The sequence below is a fragment of the Pygocentrus nattereri genome, chromosome 17 (genome assembly GCF_015220715.1).
Source record: "Pygocentrus nattereri isolate fPygNat1 chromosome 17, fPygNat1.pri, whole genome shotgun sequence".
In the NCBI taxonomy this organism is placed as follows: domain Eukaryota; kingdom Metazoa; phylum Chordata; class Actinopteri; order Characiformes; family Serrasalmidae; genus Pygocentrus; species Pygocentrus nattereri.
This window is the reverse complement of record NC_051227.1, coordinates 19,749,285-19,771,756: the sequence shown is the minus strand read 5'-3', so window position 1 is coordinate 19,771,756 and position 22,472 is coordinate 19,749,285. Positions and strand designations below refer to the sequence as shown.

Here is a 22,472-nt window from a genome sequence, read left to right as displayed (position 1 = left end):
TAACAATTAAATATAATACCAGATTTTTCAGTATTTGATGCGTCCACTCTTTACCGTTTTTTTTTTTCCACGGCTTCCATTCTATCCAGGAAACTTGCTTTTGGTTCATCAAAGAAATCTGCAGGGACATTTTTCCACCCCTCTAATGTTCAATTTTAGTTGTTTGCATTTTTTGCTTCTCACAGTCCAAGTAACCAACACATTCAGCGATGTTAAGGTCTGAACTCTGAAATTGCCAGTCCACTGTTCTGAGATCACCAGCAGCTTCTTTGTTGGATTAATTTCCAGTCAAAATGGCCTTTAAGTGAACAAAAACCATTTTCAGGAGATAATTCTGAGTAGATACAAAATAATCCATGAATAAGGCAGGACAAAGCCAAATTAAATATAATTCTAAAAACAGGAGTTTCCAAAACTGAAGTTCAAAAAATGATTAAAAGATACAGAGAAAGTGGGGCAATGCAAGATCTGGTAGACCATCAAAACTGTCCCCATCAGATAAACAGTGCTTAAAGCTTTCATCTCTGAGACTGAGGAGAAAATCAAGCTACACCCTTGCTTCAGATTTGAAATAATCCACAGCTGTTTCTGTCCATCCTTCCACTGTGAGAAGACAACTCAACACCAAGTCTGAAAGCAGTCAAGAATCAGTTATTGAGAAAAGGAACAGACTGACCACTTCAGCATCCTGACTTCAGCATAACAGAATATGCTTGGGATTGCCTGGATTGTGAAAAGCAGAAAATGCATCTAACCTCTAAGACTGAACTTTGGAGGTGTGGAAAAATATTTCTTTGAAAAACTGAAAGCAAATCTCCCAACAAGAATGAAAACTGTAATGAAAGCAATGGGTGGACCAATTACTGAAAATAATTATATTATATTTAGATGTTTTCTTTCTAATTAAGTTAATCTTGTTCTTGCAGGCAAACAAACAAAAGTATATTGAAGCAGATCAGTCTGCTCATCATTTCCACATGGAACAGTCTGATATATTTGACCATATATCTCTCCTCTCCATGCAAACTGGGTGGTCTTCGTCTTGAGTAATGCTTCCATGAGCATTCCCCTTACCAATCACAAGGCTGACGTTTCTTGCCCCGCCCACACAAAACAGTTTCAGATTCAGAGAAATGTAGCAAGCTAAGGCTAACCTAGCATAACCAAAAGCAAGCTAGCAAGCTCGACCTCCGTTATATAGCTGTCTGTCACCCATTCATTCCTTTATACATACAAATACACTTCATTCATTTCTTTCTTCATGTACGCACTGCTTTGTCCATCCATTTGTTCATCCATCCATCCGCCTGTGTTGATAATGATTTTAGTTCTGTATGAGTGGTGCAGCAGGCTAGGAGTGTTGGACAGAGAGCTGTCATTAACCACGCACACATAGTTCTCAGACAGGTCTGTTCAGCATTTTTAAGCTATGTTTTTATCATTTTTAGATTTTAGATTTTTCATTCAAGCTTTTCTGGATGCTCAGTATTGCACTCAAGTTTAGTATCATACAAACATTTTCAATAGTTTACTCTGTAAACATTCATCCATCCGTCCATCCATCCATGCTTCTGATTTATGTGGAAAATGATGTGCACATTTGGAAATAAAATAAAAAAATCCAGTGCATTTACTTTTATAAGTGTAGAAGACCAAAGAGACCAAGAGAAGTGCTAGAGAAAGAAAGGGGTAAAGAGAGAGGAGGTAGCAAGAGACAGAGTGTGAGTGTGATTTCTGAAGGAGGGGGGTTACTTACGAGACCTGTCCCCTTTCCATCTCCACCCACCCTTGTTCCTCCCTGGCTTGTCCCCATCCCAACAGAGTCCACGTGTAATGCAGGTTCCAAGCAGCAGCAAGGTGATGGGGAACAGCAGCCCAGCCGTCATTCCAGTCCAGTCCAGTCTCCAGAGAGAGAGATAGAACCACGCTGGAGCTCCACACTCACACAGCTGCCTGCAGCTCACTCACATCACACACAGCTGCGAGCCGAGAGCCTGCTGCTCTGAACCACTATTGCACTCACGCCACACACACACATATAGATCCATTCACACAAACAGTACACACACAAACACAATGCCCCCACCCCAGGTCCCTTAAAGGAGGATCCACTTCATAACTCCAGCAAAAGAAGACGAAAGAAGTAGTCCCAAGTTCAACAGAGCAACGCTGATCTCCTCCTCTTTTAATTTAACTGGTTCTTCCAGTCCATCAAGAACTACTGCCATTCCAGACAGTGCAGGCTTGACTTTTTCCAAGCAGTTGCAGAGGAGCCTCGCTGCCTTGTGCTGAGGGAGGTGAGTGGAAAGAGAGTTGCTTGGCAGTCGCTAGATGCTTCAACAGCATGGCCAGGTGTAAGGGAGATAGCCACACTTGAGTGCTCCCTAGGCAAGTGACAGCCATCCCTGAAAAAGCCCCCGAGTGTCCCCTCCCTCCTCCAGCAGCCACTTCATCAGAGCCAGCCGCAAAGAGGAGCTGATGTTGATATGAAAACAGGAAATAAATCAAGGGTTGAATTTTCAATCCTGCAGCCTTGACACTGCCAAGTACGCAGCTGAGCGAATAAGGGGGAAGAGAGAGAGAGAGAGAGAGAGAGAGAGAGAGAGAGAGAGAGAGAGAGAGACACAGAGAGAGCGGGTGAGAGACAGACAGAGAATAAGAGAGTGTACGAGTGATCGAGTGGCAAGTGTTCAAGCCAGATAGCTCCAGCTGACTGACTTCCTTTCTTTGCAGAAGAGAAGGTGATGCACTAATACACTGTTTTGCTGGCCTTGCATGTTTGGATATAACCTGCCTGTTCATTTCTCAGGCATGCCTATCAAACACCTCGCAGACTACATAAAGTACTCTCATCACACACCCCCCACCTGCCCACCCCCCCATCCACCCAGTCGTTACTCCACTCTACTCATACCTGCACTGGCAGAAGACACTGTGCAGATACAATATTTGTTCATCAAGGTAAAAACAATTTTAACGTAACTTTAAAAGTACAACAATGGTTTTAAGGTCCAACTGTGTACCTTAAGTATGTTTATCCCAAGAAACTAATAAAATAAAAGGCTGGCATCAAGCCAGGATTTATGGGGTCAATACAACTTAAAAAGAGGATGTACTCTTTAGGGTACAAACCCAGTGACAAGACGGGTACCGCCTCAGTGACAGTTCAGTACATTTTTTTCTGACTGTGTGTGCACAAATGCATACATATAAAGATTGTTTCCAGATAAAGTTTGTTAAAGCACTTGTAAAGTTATAAGATGGTCACTTGAAAATCAATATGAATTAGAAGTCATGGAGTAAAAGTCAAATACTCCAGTGTAGCTGTTGGTTAGATACCTTAATGGGCTACGTGCTGGTAATACTGCTCAAAACAAGACTAAAGTGATGCTAAGCTAACACAAAAACAAATAAAGAAATGAACAAAAACCTCATAAATGTATATTTCTATAAGACTGACCTCAAAAGAATACTGCACTTTCAGCATTCTTCACTCCAAATAATCCAAGCATCATCTTTTCTTTCAATGACAGGGAACGTCACAGACTGTGCAGTTGTAAGTACAGTGTAACATAGCCTTTGTTTTTTCAGTCCAGTTTTTCAGTTTACTTGGCATTTATAATATTTGAGGTAGTTTATGGTTACCAGAGGGTGTAGCATATCCAGTTTTTAGTTTGGATACAAAATGTGTTGTTCTCATGTTGGCCTCATTGACCTTAGTGTACCTTGGACCTCACTGTAAGGAACACTATCCATAAACTCAGCTTCAACTTCGTTACAGATGCTCTCTCTGATATGAAAGAGAATCCATAGGCAATTCTGTGACTGCAACTTGGTCAGGCCCTGAGGCAGCAAAACAGCCCCAAACCATAACATTCCCACCATCCTGCTTTACAGTTGGTATGGGGTTCTTCTGATGAAATGCTGTCTTTGGTTTTCATCGAATCTAGCTTCTGGTACTGTGGCCAGAAAACTTTGCCTAGTCTGTTCATAGCAAATTGTTCCAGAAGTCCTGGTTCTTGCCAAAATGATGATCTGCAAACTTTGGTCCTGACTTGGTGTTCTTTTTAGACAGCAAATGTTTCCTCCTGGTGCACCTCCTATGTAGATCAAAATACTCGATGAATGCTCTTTGACATTCACAATGGCGAGAGCTACGTGCAGTTCTTGTGGTGAAATACTGGGGTTCTTAAAGACTTCTTTTAGCATCTTAAAGTCTGCCCTTGGGTTAATTTTACTGGGACAGCCTGACCTGGACATGTTGGCAGTGGTTTTAAATTTTATCTACTTATAGATGATCTTCTGGACAGAGGAAAGATTGATTTCTTATATTTTGGAAACACTTCTCAAACCCCTTCCTAGACCCATAGGCATCCACAATCTTCTTTCTGAAGGCCTCAGAGAGCTCTTTTGATCTATGCATGATGATACCACATACTCCTAACAAAGAGCAAACCAGAGCCGATATCTGATGTTTAAATAAAAATAATTAAATAAGATATTCTCTAATGATGTTCTAACCTGTTAGGGTACTGCTACAACTGTTTTCAATGTGACATGTTTGAAGAATATATATATATATATATATATATATATATATATATATATATATATATATATATATATATATATATATATATATTTGCATTTCTGTTTATTGCAATTGTGTAAGGGATGACAACATGTTAATCTTAGGAGTCACTTGTTAAATTACATCACCTGTATTTATCAACACCATTGAAGACAGAATACCTGCATGTCCAACTAACCTGAAAAAGTCTAAACTTGTTTCAGGGTGGACTTACTTCTTCACATGTTTTGATAAAAATTCAGAATATATCTGTAGGTTTACTGGTTGTTCTGCATAGTAAATAATATCACTAAATTGTAAACATCATGATCCCTGATTCCGATCATCACCACTGTAAATTATAGTTGGTATGTTTCTTAACAGTGCCTACATTTAACTATTGCAAATGAGTTTGTTTACATGCCAACTATTAAATTATGAAGATGTTTTGAAAAATCAGTGGAATTTCCTCTTTAAGGTCACAATTGTAGAATAATCAAATAAGACAGAAAATTAAAACAATGGTGTATGCAGGCAAGATGCAGTAAAGGTAGGAAACTAAGGCTATGAGAAAATCTGCACATGAAATTTGAACGCAAATCAAATCTAAAGATTTTTTCAAGAAACGCTATCCAAAGCTGACCATACCCTAGTGTAAACAATAGGTTTGCATAAATATTTCAAGCTCTAAAAGCCAGAAGTCTCCACTGCTGAGTCTGCCTTTAGGCTGTCCAGCAGATCTACTCGATGATTCAGTATCTGTCAAGACATTCGGGAGCTTCAGCATGCCTTCATGTCCTGCTGACTCCAGGTTCTCCAGCTACTATCTCTGTAGTTCTTGAGACTCCGGCCTTGACATCCTCAGATTCTGCAGCTCCAGGTATTTCTGCCTTAGACTCAGTGGTTCTGTTGGCCTCAGGGTCTGCTGTCCTGTCCATTCCTAGTGTTGGTCTGGCTACCAGTGCTTTTGCTTCTCTGGCCTTTCATACACCAACATCCCCACTCACACCCCTCCCTACTTTCCAATGAGCATCTATATGTTATTTTTTCCATAATAATCAATGTGTGTATAAATACCCTCCATTTGCCTTTTAGCTGTGAAGTCCTGCTTAAGTAATCAGCAGCACTAAGCTGCTTTTCTTGGTTTTTAATTACTAGTTCATTGTGTTTCAATGTACAAACCTTGTTTGTTGCCTTGTTAGTGATTATGAATTTGCTCAGCATGTTTGTGTCTGCTGCTTTCAGAAGGTTATCTGCCGGTAATTACAATGCCTTAAGCAAGCATCCTAATAGAGCTTACTCACATTTTCAGCCAGCTGCTGCTGGCTCCTTTGCCTTACCCTCCATTTAACATCACATTATCTATTAGCCTCTTCTTTCATTCAGTTTGTGAATGTACCCTGACTGGATAAGGATCGGGGGAAGATGTTGATGTCTTGTGTTTTATGACCATGTCACTTTTTGAGGCCATTTGGCAGAGCACAGCCATGCGAGGTGAATGCCACTCCACGGACAAAGGCTGGGGCCAATAAGCTACAAAAAAACAGTGCAATAAGTGTTCGGCACAATACACTCAGAGTTATTCTTCAGCTGACCTTGTCGAGGGCCTGTGATTTAGACGAGTTTTACTGCCAGCACATAATAAACCCAGAGCGATGCTCCATCTCTCCTTTTCTCCCTCCATCCTCTCTCCACTCCTCATTTCTCCAATCACTATCCATTATTTTAACTGCTCAAAAACCTCAGGCTTATTTTAAAATCATATTGAGCAAGGAAAAGGGTCGAATACACTGCTGTATGCTCTCTGTGTGACTTTTATGCTTTGACCCACCATAAACCTGCATTATAACACACAGGCCTTACTGTCAATGTGCTTCCATATCACTGTACAGCATGACCGTGGCACTTTGCTCTGCACCATCTAGTGCTTACACTTCCATTTTTCTAATGAGCTTTCATCTGTTTTTAATTTATTACACCTACTGCATGAGCTATTGCTTATAGCAACATTGCTGAAAAGATACAGGTGATTTATTGTAGTGAGTAACGAAGGTTAACGTGAATTGGCATAGGCCCTTATGATAACGGATAATTAATGACATAATGGTGTGCATGAAGGATGGGCTGATTTATGAACTGACTGTAGTGCACTGTTTTCATCCTTAATAAGAAAGAGGGCAAAGGAAGTATAAGAAAAAGCAATTGACTGTCATAAGATAACTGTGCCAAAATGGTGACTTTATAAGTGAATGAAAAAAGGGAAAAAATGGTGTACTTTGTCAAAATTTCTACTGGTCCATTCATGATGAAATGCTCAAACAATGTCCAGGACATCCGGTGTTTATCAAATGTCTAATAAGATCAAAGATTTTGCCCAAAGCTGACCCTCAAGGACATTTTAATTTGACCCAACAGAAAGTTGACCTAACTTTCTGAAAATTTTATTTTTTAAATGAAGTACTTTTAGTGACAAAACATATAAGGCCAGTTTTCTGGACATGGATTAAGCCTAGGCCTAAACAACACAGGATTCTAAATGGGGATTTCCATTAAAAGGAAAATACAGTCAATGACTAGGCTTAATCCTTACCCGTCAAACTGGCCCCAGTGTCATATCATAAAAATGTAATCTATAATACCACACACTGATTGAAATTTTGATGTAACAACACATGTAGCTACCAGCTATGAGCTGATAAAGTTAGAAATGTCACTAATATGCACAACAGTGAGCCTAACATCAAAGTACCATCAAGGGGAATTAAAAATATTTTTGTTTGCATTATGAAATTTTAAATAATGAAAACACACATGGCCCAAGTTTCTCCAAGTTACTCCCTGAGTGTGTGAAAAAATGCTAGGTCAACAAATTTAAACCCACCCAATTATCTGCATATTATATTTTATTTTTGGTCTTCAGACAACCTAAACGTAGGCCCCCCAAGGACAAAACTCTGCTTCAATACAGAAGGTACCAAAAGTCATTCTTTGTAGTGGTACTGTAAGACAACCAGATGATACTTTATGTGGATAGTCCACTTTAGATTATTTGTAGATACTTAATTTACTTTCAAGTTACATTCAACTAATTCAACTAAACACTACTAATTTTACCTAATTTTCTTAAACTCTAAACCTGGCTCTAATCCAAACCCTAACCTTAACCTACACCCAAAAACATAACCCAACCCTCAACCTGGTCCAAATCCTAACCCTAACCCCACCACTGTTAAGAATCAACCAAGTTTCAACAGACAGTTTGTTAACAATTCGAGATCTGTAGATAATCTATAGGGGATTATAGCGCACTATCCAAATAATGTGAGACTGAAAACCAAATTTGCTTTCCTTTAGATAACCATTCATATATATGAGCTGTATGAGTGTGAAGAACCTTCAGCAAAAAAATGGAAAAGCTTGAATTGGTAAATCTTTTAATAATATATTTTTTTGTATATGTCCTAATATGCGATATTAAAAGGGTTCTATACCAATCAATTCTTTCTCTAGCACATATCCAAGCCAAGAACCATTTAGAGGTGAAGTAAAACAATTTTCTTTGTCATCACATCAGCATGATTTCTGTGCTTCTGCTAGACAGCGAAATCCCATAAAAAGACAGAAGCTCATCAGAAACCTCTGCATACCATTCTGAAAGCAGCTCTTTCTCGTGTCCTTTGGTCCAGGCATAGGTACCATAAAATTGAGGAATAAGGGTAAACGGCACAAACTGGAAATTAAACTATGCATCATTACCTCCTCATAATACACCGACAGCACACTTCTGCACTAAACACACAATAACACAGCTGCTAAATTTGCTAGGAACATTACTGGATGACCATCAATAGGTTTGTAATGCTGGGGCCTCTAAAAGGTGGTATCATCATTTTAACTGATACACCCTGTGGAACTGAGCCTACTTCCACAGTCACCCACACAATCAATTAGCTCTCAATCCTCACTGAACTAAAGATCCAGAAAGCCTGGAATCAATGAAAAGCAAAAGCAGCTGAAGGTTAATGAAAGCAAGGCCAAGTACACCTCCGATGTCACACACAGGCACAGATAGTTCCCTGATGACTGGCTATGAATACAGGCAAGTCGTATGCAAAGTTGTCTTGTTTTACAGATAAGAAGCTCATAACCGACATAGAAAAAAGTGCTTTTTAAAGGACTCATATCCTACATACATTTTATTTTTTTCCCTTGAAGACTATTTACAATGTTTATGTGGTTTTATACACCAACAGCTAGAATAAATTCTTTCATTACATTCTTCCTGCCTCTTTTTCCTTTCAAATAAAAGACCTGTCTTTATGGCTAATATATGTAAATGAGCTCTGTTCTGATATACTGTCTTCCATTGTGCCCAATTCAAAAGCAGTCTGTGTTAAAATATTCCTGATATCTTCAATGTGAGTGGAGGAGCTAACCTGTTGCAGTTTTAATGTATGTAAAGAGCTTTACACATCGAGCACAATTTATGTGTGCGGTTTGGTTTCTAAAATGCATTAGAGACCACTTAAAACTTTTTTTTAATACACCATTTTCATGATGTAAGTTGTTGGGACTGGGAGTTTTACACATTTAAGAAATATCAGTGCTATATAATGACTGTTACTGGTTTTATTAGAGCAATAAAGATGTGTTTTCCACTATAAGCTTTTACAACTGTTTTTTTGATAAAATCCTTTTATATCCAAAATTATTACAAATGGATACACAGCATTTTGAAATGATACTACACACACACACACACACACACACACATACATACACATCATCTAAACCGCTTATCCTTCTGGATTGCGGCAGGGTACCGGAGCTTATCCCAGCTGCCACAGGGCGGAAGGCAGAATACGGAATGATACTAATCAATTTATTTAAATGTTAACAATTTAACTTAAATGCTGACACCAAACAAGACTTTTCACACTTTTCATATGTGGTAATTTATTATTCGCTATACATATTTTTTTTAACTTTACTGCTGATACGAACTCCCTCTACCAATCACTGATGTCTCTGGTGTTGGCATGGTGACAATCAAGGTGATGCGTTAGTTGTGTCCCAGCAACTAGAATGTTTCACAAATATTGCAAACATGTGAAAAAAGCTCATCTGAATATTTGCTCTTTCATGGCGTTTATTTGTATCATGTTCAGTGAGTTAGCATTCTTGAATGTGTTGATTTTTGTGATGTCATAAACACAATTAATTCAGAGTAGGACGTTTCCATGTATGGACAGTACGAGCAGAGGAGTGAACAGGAACAGACTGAAACTAACATTCTTTACATATTTTATCAAGCTATTTTATCTTAAAAATTAGGAAAATTTGGTTTTCTATGATATGAGCCCTTAAAAGTGTTTCTGCTAAAAGCTGTTATGATCAATGTAGTGTCTTTCGAGAGTTCATATTAGTGTAATACTGCTAGCATGAATCATTAAATATATGTTACAGCAATTTATCAAGCTCATGAGTCAAGTATCAAGAATGAGGCTGATAAAGGGTGAATGACTGAGTCAGTAACAAAGGTTTAAAACCAAATTAAGATCACTACCACAGAAACTATAAAATACACTATAAAACATGATCTGCAATCTTGTAACAACACATTGGACATCTCCTTGCAAAGCTCAGCAACTAGCCACGAGAGTATTTGCAAGGTCAGGAGGAATAAGCTGATGAAACAGAGAGGAGAGAAGGTAGATAAGAAAGGGCGGCTGCTGGGTTAAATACTGCCCTGTCCAGTGGCTCATAATGGACTCACAGTACTTCTCACCTTCACACTGGAAGTCACAGAGCAAATACAGGCAGATTTACTACAGCATCTATAGCACAAACTGGCCTGAACAGCACAGTGTGTGTGACAGCACACGCCTATTTCACCAGCTTTACCTACTAAAATCATAACGATTCATGCACTTATTGAGAATTCTCAGCAATTCAGCTGTATTAATCTCCTAATAATGATAGTGTGCCAGATCACTCTAGGATGAGGCTTGAATTGATGTGAAATAGTTTTACTTGACTGAATAAAATTGCTTTTTTTTGTTAAGAACGGGACTTTTTCCATTAATTTATTTATTATTCTCTCTTTTGTTTATTTCTTTAAAAACAACTTCACAGCTCAAAATCAATGCTACCGACCATGTCTTTATGTCTTTTTGTCTGGCCAATATCTTTATGAGGTGCCAAATACTCATATATGAGTAGGGCATAGTTATATATATATAGTCATAGGGCAAAGTTACTGGTCTTGGCAAGATACCTCAGTCTGTATCACAGGCCCTAATGTACCATCTGGGAGAGCCTATGGTGCTGCAGAAGACCCAGTTCAGTGCACTCCGTTGTAGACACCATATCTAATTGGCACCCTTTGTTTTTTTTCCCCCCAGACATGATATTTACATACTCTTTACATAGAGATAAAATAGCTCACTGATTTGTTTCCATTCAAATGTGTACATCATTTTAACATGAATACAATCTATTTTAGCCAATGGTAAACAAATCTGTGTTGATGCAACCTATTAATGAGAAAATGATGTACATATTTCAATCAAATAAATCAGCGCATTGCTTTTTTGAGTGGAGATATTGTTTGTTGTGAGATGAATATTTATGGTATCAAACACTGCATTTGACATTACTGACATCAGTTATATTGTAATGGTATTAATGCTGTTGTTATCTGGGATGAATTAGATCAATTCACATATTAAAAAAAGAATATAAAACTGTATGCAAAAGGTTGAACATCCCTGGTCATATGACCTGTTTTCTTGATATTCCAAGTTAAAAAATAAAGTGAAAATATGTTAACACATCCTCTACAGCGATTAAAAACTGAAATATGGCATTTATCTGCAAATATTTATGCACAATTTGAATTTATTTCCTTAACTGAGTTTTAAAAATTTGCTAAATTGAGTTTAACAATTCTCACACAACAGAACAACATATAAACAACAATAAACAGTACCTTTTTAACTGGGGCATGTGTCCCATGCTCTCTGCAGTACTGGTAAATGTGCACAGGTTGTTTAGCTGAGTTAAATAAACATTCTCAAATATACACTTGTCAGTGCCCATCATGCTGCCATCTAACAAAATACCCCCCAAATCACAAATCCTTAAACTGACAGGCTCAAGCCTGATCAATGGAGGCCTTCGTGGGTCTTTGAGAGGATGCACCCATCTATCTTTGATCACTGACAGTGGTCCACCTAAAAGAGAGATGCTGGGCAGGCAGCGAAGGGTGTATCAGCAATACAGTTTAAAATGTTGATACACTGCATCAAATTCAGCTTTTAAATATTGTCCTGATGTTGTTACACTCCCACTAAATTAAATAAACACAAACACCTGTTTTCTTTTAAATATGTTTTTCCTTCCGCTTTTTCTTCCAAGCTGATACGTCCATAAACATGCCAATCAAACCCTAATTTTCACAAACAATAAGAGGAGGATTTAACAACTGCATGCTGTTTTTCCCTTTCAAAAGACACTATCTTTAAAATATACTGGGCTGCTTGAATGTTTATTCTCCCCAAGAAACTTTTAAAAGTGATGGCACTTTTGAGAAGGTGAGATTCTCAAACTCAAGCTCTCGCTTTGAGGGAGTGTAATGCCAGCATCTGCCACAAGATGGAGCTTTAACTTCAGAAATATGAAGTTAAGCATAAAGAACATGTACAATATTTGCAGACATGTATTTCACTGTGGGCGCCGTTTCCGATGTCCAGGTTTATTGCGACAGGTTTGTGTAATACATCCTTCTGTCATAAATGAGTGAGATACATCTAATTCCAAACCTAAACTGCAATAAAATTAAATGAAACTGCTAACCATTGACACTGTGGCCTCTTCAGTTCATTCTTTTTAATCCAGTCCAAGGCTTAAAGCAAATGTGCTAAAGAAGAGCTTTCCAGCCTTAGTCTGGTTCACAGCCTTGCACAATTTAAGGTTTTGTTAAGTCTGGCTTTTAAGTAAGTCAACCAACATAATGCATAACAACTCATTAATAACTGTGATCATTAGAATTACATACTTTAAACACTAAACCATGTGGTCATGTGTCCATGATCATTCCTGAACATTTAAGGGTCTGAAAGAACATCCTACTTGTGGCCCCCTCACCCATCCCAGTCAACATTCAACACATAATTTGTTTTATCAGGGAAAGAAAAGATGCTTAGATAAAGACAATAAAGCACTAAATAGGTATATTCAGGGAACTTCCTAAATAGATAAAAAAATTAATAAATCCTATTCGGCTTGCGGGTTTGCCTGGTGGCTTGGGAGGCTTAAGCAACTGCTTGTACTGCTTATATCAAGCAACAGTCCTGCTTATGGCTCTCCAGCAAGGCTTTACTGAATTCAACTTAAGCACGCTCGACCAAGGTAGAGCAGTTTACTCCTCAGCCAGCAGGGGGCAGTGCTGCTTCATATTTACATCAGCCCCAGTTTTAATGCCATGGCAGGCTTGACTCATTCCAACCCGGGGTTTGCTGAGTTTCACTGGGACCAATTACTGCGCCCTTCATCAAAAAGCAAAATGTTAATGATTGATGTGGTTTGTTCTCAAATTAACACCCAAAACGACTACTTTAGGACAGGCAGTCTTTAATTGAGCTAAGTAAATACACATGCATCTGTAATGCAAATACTCAGCGTGAGGGGTGAGATGAGTAACATCAGAGACCCCACAGCCCTTCAGTACCAAGTAGTGAAAGGTCTAATGGACTATGTTGTTATTTTAAATCAACAGAACACTGTCAAAGTGGTGATTTAGTCTTAGTTAGTCTTAATTTTGTTGCTGTATCTTGTTATTTTTACAAAATTTCATAATGTCGACATACTAAGTCATGCTTTTAAGGTATTACCTCCCGGAGAGTCGTAGTTGTAAAAAATATTATGCCTTGGCCGCCTTAGGTGTTCAATGTTCTAGCAAAATCTAATAGTTGGAATCACATTAGAGCTCAGAGTTTCCATTAGGATTTTTATTCTTAAGATGATTAGATACTTTGTGTGGGTTTCCAGCTGCAAAATTATAATAATAGGAGACTCTTCCACTGGCAACAATTTGCCATTTCTCTCCTTCTATTAAATTGGCAGTAGCACCATTACAAATGCCTATTCCTGGAGGGCTGTGAGGTCCAAAGCCCTCACCACTCTCTCCAGTATGAATAGTGAAAAGCCAGGGATGGCAGGATTACACACTCATGCAGCTTGCATGCTCTGGTTGCACAGGGATCTAGTCGGTAGGCCAGCCCTACTTATGCCTATAGGCTGTTTGGAAGACGACAAGCAGGAGGAGTTAGGGGGAGTAGAGGAACAAGCATTGAGAGAACAAGAGCCTGCGTACTGATGGCCACCCTAGACAGCCCAAACTTGTCCTGGCTGCTTCCGCTCCATGCCAGTATGCAAATCCGCTGTTAAATTTCATTTTTCTAATCCCTTTAATCAGAGACTGGGGAATAAAAGCCAGCTGGTAGGAACCCGTGTTAAGATGTAATTAAGCATCTGATTGAATTTTACTGCATACAAAAAGAAGGGTCTATGCCAAAACACAGCTTTGTGGGGTGTGGGATGGGGGACACATTGAAAACTGTATGGGCTGGTGTTGGGGAGGGGCGGGTGATTTTACACTTCACTTTGATGGGTGTCTCCTGGGTATAAAGGGCAACTGGGGACGTGGTGGTTTAAATTGCAGCACATCAAAACACTGCAGACTGCTTTGTCTTGGCAGAAGACCCTTTCTGGACATGGTTAATAGACACCTCCTCATTCTTTCTCTTCAAATGCCATGATATCATGCCAAGAAGTGCATAATTCAACAAAATAACTTTGCTGATGAAAAGCTTTGGCAGAAATAAACAGATTTTCACACCTGGAAATGGCTGTGATTTGATGACAGCAGACAATGTGTAAGTGAAAAGATACTTTATTTAGGCTTTCTCGGTAGCAGATTTTTTTTCAGCCAGATTTTTTCTGTATCAGAAGAAAGAAGGAGCTAATACTGGAAAAGAATCCACTTTTATGTAGTGAAAAAAAAACAATAATTCCCCATATCATCCTTCAGAGTAAAATAGTAGTGATTTTTATGTCAGAAAGTTCTTTTTGTATCTATTCTAGAAAATAGTTGTTCTGTTCAATACTGTTATGATGCTGTTTTTACAGTACCTGACCTGTGCACAGACATTGTAGGCTGCAGGGACTCACAAGAAAAGAAGGACAACCTGGATGAGAATGGAATTTCATGATTTACTGCATATGGCATGCACTTGTAGTCAGAGCGACAATTTTAGGAAATGTAGTGTTAGAAGTATCACCAAAGGACTCTTATAAGCAGCCTAAATACTGCCTTATAGTTATATGTTGATAGGAGACTATTCTTGCCAAGCAGCACCAAGCTCTCATTCACAAGGCAGTAGCGTTATCCACTACTCTATTCAACTGCAACAAGAACATATGAAAAGTTACAATGCTCCTCACATAGGTGGTCTCTTTAATGGGAAACCTGACTATTTAAACTTCTATGTCCTAAAATGGTGTGCATGCCCAACACTATTGAAATATGATGTGTAAACTAAATTGGAATGTTTTGTTTACTACTTAAAAAAAAAAACATGACAAAGGGGCAAAATACATTGCCACACTGTGATGTTGTTGATCATATGGTTGCACCTTTAGCTTTCATACGTAAAATAAGATGATCAAAAATGTTTTTCTCTTGTATAAAATAACACTAGCTAAAGGTGGAAAGCCTGAATGATATACTTCAGTAAAATAAGATATTTTACTCACTGTTTCTCACTCATTGGACAAGAGAGAAAGATTCCACAACAAAAAATGGTAACCTACTGGTAAAAGGGTTTTGCTTGGTTTATACAGTATATTTCAATAGTATCAGACATGCACATCACATTGTGGCTTATATGCAAGGCGTGACATGGCTTTTTATGCATCAATGTTTATGATAACAAAAACCTTGGATTAACAAGTTATTAGAGTCTCTTACTGCCAAAGTTATAGAATGTGAAGCTTTATTAAGACTCAGTTATACTCCTGCAAATGTGCACATAAAATAGATGTAGAAAAGGGGTTCATGGGTAAGTGTAGATCACAGAGGCTGACAGAGGCCATGATGTGCACACCTTCAAAAACTCTACTACATGTCAGGTAATCCTGATGAGTTGTGTGCCAAACGAATGCTTACTAGCTGTTTGGTAGTATTGTGGGCAGGACGACACCCAAACAATACTCAAATCAAACCACAACTGGTACAAAATCAGATGGATCAGCTGGAAGAAGAACTGTGACATTACAAACATTTATATTACCCTTCTTACAAAACAATGAAGCGAGTATTAATTCTCTTAGAGAGTGCGAGAGAGAGAGAGAGAGAGAGAGAGAGAGAGAGACACAAGACTTTCCACTTCATTTTCTGTTCATTCTGGTTTGGACACTGCCCTCTAGTGCACACGTCCATGTTGTGATTAAGTATGAAGTTTAAATCAGAGGCATAATCCTGTGCTTTATTAGCAGAATTTCCAATGCTGTTGTGGTGTGTACATATGTGACAGGTCAGAGATACTGTGGCAGATTTTCAGAAGTTGCCAGTAACACCATCACAGAGCTGGTGGAACCCAAACAATGGTAGATGCAATATAGAAAACTGTTAATATACACCCCAATCAACATGGACACAAGTCTAAAAGCAAAAGAGAAAAGAACACAAGCCCCCTCCTGGGACCATCTGTGGAAGTGCAGTACCACATTACAAATCTGCTTCTACTCAAAACAAATATGTCAAGGATTGAAAATGATTCCACCGACAATGCATTTAATTCAGTTCAACTGTGTATACAAGAATCTTCCAAATGAATAAAACATATACACGTTTCTTGTTCAGTTTACTTATTTTTTCAAAAAATGTTAATGTTTATTAATTTGGGAATAATGTACACATTTCAATCCAGTTAATTCAATGTGTTACTTTTATACAATTTCAACTTACTTCAGTGTTGTAAGCTAGCAAATTGTGGTGAAGAAAAACAAGATTTACATTAAGGCCAAAAAACAGAACCAAAGCCAAAATGAAAGAACAACTCAATATCATGTGTAGACAAAGACATAAACACACTCTTCTAGTCTATAATGAATTCCACTCCCTCTCAGACATTAGCAGATGAAACCAGGCTTGGGGAAGGGGAGGGGTGAGTTGGGGGCTGTCAGGCTTGCTCAGGTGGGCTGTGGGGCTGAAAGGGGGAGGGGGCTGGGGAATATCCATTACCCTTCTCTTTCATCAGCGGCCTTCGGCTCAGTGCCCCACCTGTGGCACCCGGCACGGTTCCACCGGCCCACCGAGTGCGGGGATGTGTGTGCAGGGGGGAGTCACTCCTCACCTCCCGCAGACAGAGGTGACAGAAGCAGACAGGTCGGCCACCCGCTGCGCCCTCCTGTCTCAAACGCCACTTCTGAGGGTTATCGGTCTGGACCGGCCCCACATCCCCCTCCTCCCATTCCTGTCCCCCTGTGGGCTGTCGGTAATAAGTGCCACAGTGCCAGGCGGAGTCACATTCACACTTGGGCGGAGCACAGCAGCGTGTTACGGATGGATGGGGGCAAAATCATCTTATCAGCTTTAGTCTTATTTGAAGCCCCTGCTAGAACTACAGAAATGTAGCTAGCTGGTATGCTATTAAAGTGATGGTTGAGCTAAATATCTAATTTGCAGTGTTTGTTCCTTACCCCAAATATAGAAAAATGGAAGGATGGATAATACTCATTAATTAGAAATCTATTTTAAACGTGAATCAAATGAATTGTGTTTTTAGCAAAGGTGGCTTGTTCAAACAAATATGATGCGAAATGTGGTACCATAGACGGTGAGTTTCTCAGGTATTGTTCACAAGTTGACTTCAGACCCAAATGACAGAAGAAATGAAGAGCGAGAGATTTATAAACGGCTGTTCAGGCATTGCTACTCAAACGAACTAAACAGCAGCTATCCATTTTGGCTTGAACTTCCATTTTTTCAGAGTTAAACAAGGCAATGTTTTATATATGAACACTCTGTACAGTAGTTAGCTAGTGCTGATGCAAATAGAAGGTAGTAAAGTTAACTAAAAGTGCAGCAAAACAACTGTGCCTGTTGAGTCCAGGGTACACTACACAACTTTTACCCTGATTTTACCCTGAGTCTGTGCAGGCTGGCTCTAGTCTACAGATTTTGGTGCAGTTGGAGTGAACAGTTTGAGTATTGTACAAGGGGCACAAACAGGTTTCAGACACTCAGAGCATAAGAAACATGCTTGATTTTTTTGAGACTGAGTATAATCTAGTAGCACAGTCTGGTCAGTGACTCATCTGAATGGATGACAACAACCAGTGACAACAGAGTGCAAAAGAAAAATGCCTAACTGTGTGTGTGTGTGTGTGTGTGTGTGTGTGTGTGTGTGTGTGTGTGTGTGTGTGTGTGTGTGTGTGTGTGTGTGTGTGTGTGTGTGTGTGAGAGAGAGTTTGGCACGTTCGGTTCTGTTCAGTAACAACTTGTTTGTTTGTGATCCCAAGTTGTTTACTGTGTGATCCTCAATATTTCAGTTGTTCTAGAAGATCTGCAGAAGTGTGAGGTAACAATTTTTTTTCATAGTCTATGAGGATCATAAAAAGCTGTGTAGTGTGTCCAAGGCTTTTTTTTTTTTTAGCTCAGTGTGTTTGCAACTTAAGCCACAAGTCACTCTCTCTTTTTGCTCTGGTGGCGTAATACTGTAGAGATGACGGTGAAGAATGAGGCAGGAGATGCTGCAGTGAACCCAAACAAAGGTGTTTATTACACACCAGCTGAGGGCTGTGGCAGAACAGCAGCTAAATAGTGTCCCTTCCTCAAATGCACAGAAATAGAGCAAGCCCTGTGATAGTGTAGTTAAGGTAAAAGATGGGAAAGACTTTAAAAAATATCATTCTAAGAACATTTAGATGTTGCATTTGCATCATTTACATTTTGCTAAGTTTTTTTTTTTTTTTATATCAAGATAAATTGAATTAAAAGTGCAGACTCAAAGCTATTAATACAGAATGCAAATATAGTTCAATATACAACCAACTATGAAATTAATAATGTAGTTAACCAATTTTTTATTAAGCAATTACACTCAATAACAATAATTTATTAAGTAATTACACTTACATAGTCATAATTCTCAATTTCTAAGGGTTACTAATGTGATGCTACTATCCTGCTGAATGATTTCAGTCTCCATTGGATCAGACAGACAGAAGAGAGTAGTTTATATCTGGCTGATGTATGATCAGATGTGAAAGCTGCATTGATTTTCCTCAATTGTGTTTGCTCTCTTCTCCACATTAGATATGGATCCGGTGCTGCAGCCATCGTGACATTCTTCTCAAATTGACACTGTCTCAATAAAGCTGTCAGAGTACTTTCAGTGGCAAAAACAGACATGGCTGGACTCAATGAAGCCACTCCAGGAACCAATGACATGAATGCACATTGTTGCTTTGGTGCTTTGGGTACATGATGACTGGACAAATGATGGTGACACACATAACTAATTATAAACCTGTAAAATAACTTCCCTCCTAGGCAGCCACACAATGACACACACACACACACACACACACACACACACACACACACACACACACACACACACAGACAGAAACAAGAAAAGTTCTTTGAAAAAGAAAACCCAGACTTTCTAAAAATACACACTGTCCTGCAGCCATTCTGTCACCAGGCCATTACAAATTCCGTTCATGTCTCACACAATGGTTTTAAAGTGGAGGGCTATAAAATATCCTGCTAACCCATCACAGGCTGCCAGATCTCACTAATATTTAAAGTCTCTGAAAAGTACAAAACCCCATAAAACAAGCCTACAACTTTTGGCAGTATAAACTTTGCTGCAGGAATTGAAATTCATCAAGCGAAGCTTCCTAATCCACCACCGTGAGGGTGATTACAAATAGGATTTCCAGCCATTGTGTTATCTAAGCCACCAAATGTCATTGAGATGCTTACTCTTCATTTGCTGGCATATTCTTTTAAGGTCAAAGCTTTTAAAAAGGATTCTGGTCGCAGAGCTGAACGTGACAACACTAAAAAAAATTAAGCCAGGCATGGTGGCTTGTGCAGCCATCTTAATAATCGGATTCAGTGTTGAGGCCTTGCTCCCGTTGCCATGAGGATAAACGGGTCTTGAGTGAACAGTTGCCACTGACATATGCCGTTTTTAGCCTGTAAGGTACTTGAGACAACAAGCAACTTAAAGAACCCAAGAAAGCTCATGTGGTAACTTCCAGTGGGATTCAGATTCTAATACTGTGCAGATAAAAAGAGACAAAACAGGACTAAAAAGCAGACAAAACAGGACTTATTATTCCATGTTTTTAGCTGAGGGAATGGATAATACTTTTAGAATTGCTGTTATTGAATCTCTGTTCTTTAGAGAAAACCATCATCAATACAAGCACAATAAGAGCATCCAAAGGCATGATGCTCCAAAGAATAAGCTCAGCGTGCAGCAGCAGAAGCATCTACAGACATGCAATTAAGGTTCCAGAGGCAATACTGCCTATCCGAGCATATGGCCATGTAATTCAGCTACTCCAGGGCAGAATGGATGCCAGGAGCTTCTCTTGAGGTTTCCTCACAGGACACCCAGTGATTTGTTAGTGCTTAGCCTGTAGCTATGGATGGATATTATGCAAAAAGCAATGAAAAAGATAGAACATTCATTTTATGGTGTTTTTGCATGGTCCAACAAAAAAGGCACATTCCATGTTACCTGTGTACATCTGGTTCTTGGCTAACAAAGAGTTTGATTCTGATTTGGAAACAAATCATTTACATTTACGACTTTTAGCAGACGCTCGTATCCAGAGTATCTTACAATTAGTCAGACTGGGGGGCAAGACTAGGGTTGTGTATGGGTACTCAAATATTTGTTTATCTGTTCAAGGTGCCAGTATCTTAATACTGAAATCACTATGTGAGTAATTGTTTTACTAAGTACACTAAGTAAATCCAAAAACATTGAAAGTATATTTCTCTGACAAACTAACATGTTGGCACATTGTCCTGTAGGAAGACAAGACGTCCTCATCACCATACAGTGTTGTATCAGTTAGCTCATTAATTCCTCTTAAAAAGGCAGCTTTGATTACTCATTCAACACAAAAACCTAATTCAAAAATAAAATGAGTAGTAAACAAGTTTTGAAATGTGTTCCTCTAAATACTGCTACACCAGCATGTCACCCAAGCGTACAGCCATACATTAACGTCATGTTTTCTCGTTTTCATCTGTCCCTGCAGCAAACCTATTATCCATTCATTACCACTTATGGATACACAAATATCAAAATTAGTCAAAATGCACACTCCTAGGCCAGGTGTGATGTTGTAATAAGAACACACATCTAGGGACAGCTAAACTTTTGGTGCTAGATTGAGGTGAAATCTTCCAGCATGCCCCCTTTGAAGTCTGGAGTATAATCAATAACAAGCAAAACCAGATAGCTAGCAAACCAGTCTGGATGATTTTAGGTGGGGTTAACCATGCTAACTTGCACTCCATCCATGGGCTAACGACAGGCTTTTTGTCTGTTGTCTGTTGAATGAGCACACTATTGCCCAAAACTTTGAGCTCTGACCTTAATGAGGCATTGGACTGGTTTAGAAACTTCACAATCAGTTTTTTCACCCCAGTAAATCTACATTCCCAACCGCATTTAGCCCAACCATTTTTCATGGTTGTCCCATGGAGTTTCTTGTTATTAGATCAAGATCTGGCCCTGCAGCTATTTAAATGCTTTGAAGCGCACTCAGAAAATTTTATCCTTAGCTGGTAAAAACAGTCCAATGGTCCAAAGGACCTTTAAGCTGCACAAGAGTAAGTGCTGATATCTACATATACCATTACAGAGTACATAAGTACATAAGACGTTTCAATGAGTGCTTGATTAGTGTTGAAGCTTAAATGGCTCTTCGGTCAGCATGTAAGACAGCAAAGGACTTTATTGTTCAGACAGTCATTGAAAGTTCATCTGTGCCTGTGTACCAAACATGATGCTTGTCTTCCATTCACATTACTAGCCAGTACATTCCTTTTTTCCCTTTTTTGTGTCTCATACCAATGGTCAAACCTTATTCTCTGCAGTTATTGTTTACTATCTGCTGTCAACCAGAGGAAGAAAGGTCCCCCTTTTGAGTCCTGATTCCTCTTGAGGTTTCTCCCTCATGAGGACTTGGGTGCAGATTATTTTTTCCTGTAAAGCTGCTATACATACATACATACATACATGTATATATAAACTAAAAATTAACTTTCACTTGACTAGACTTGACATTCCCTGATACAGCATGAAAAAAAAAAGAGATTGAATTCTGATGCTGATATTTTTACCAGTTGGACATCTGAACAACTGCTATGTCTTGAAAATGTCCTGACTTCAAAAGTTGATGAGTCTAGTCTTAATGTATCATTTCATAGAACAGACTGTTGTGTCAAGATATACCTAAAACACAGTATCTCCTGCCCCCAAATAACATTTCAAAACATACTTCAACATAGAGATAGAGTGAAAATATTGCAATAGCAGAGGCAAAAACAGAATAACAACAGATCTCAGTTTGTCATAAGGGCAACTGAGCAGATTACAAAGTTACCACCATTCAATCTTTAGCTCCTTAAACACTTAATCTACAGCATGTGACCATGAGGAGACACCGAGGGGCTGAGGGATCCACACAGAGACAAACACTGCTGTGGTCTCGCGGGAAGCAACGCATGGCCAAACAGGTACATTATCCATGGCAAAGCTGAACTCATTAAATCCGGTCCCGTGGCATTTCGGCATGAGGG

At 39.0% G+C, this 22,472-nt stretch overlaps 1 protein-coding gene across 9 annotated transcripts in view; it reads right to left on the bottom strand.

Annotated features, from left to right (window-relative positions):
• The window catches only part of robo1 (roundabout, axon guidance receptor, homolog 1 (Drosophila)), a 331,113-nt gene that overhangs the window by 245,497 nt on the left and 63,144 nt on the right, over positions 1 to 22,472 (bottom strand). Inside the window, exon 1 of one of the 9 annotated variants that reach the window (XM_017707192.2) lies at positions 1,757 to 1,988. The exons of the other annotated variants lie outside the window; for them this stretch is intronic. Coding sequence (XP_017562681.1) covers positions 1,757 to 1,886 — 130 coding nt within the window. The 5' untranslated portion in view covers positions 1,887 to 1,988. Of the gene's footprint in view, positions 1 to 1,756; positions 1,989 to 22,472 lie in introns of those variants that run through there. 9 annotated transcript variants of the gene reach the window in all.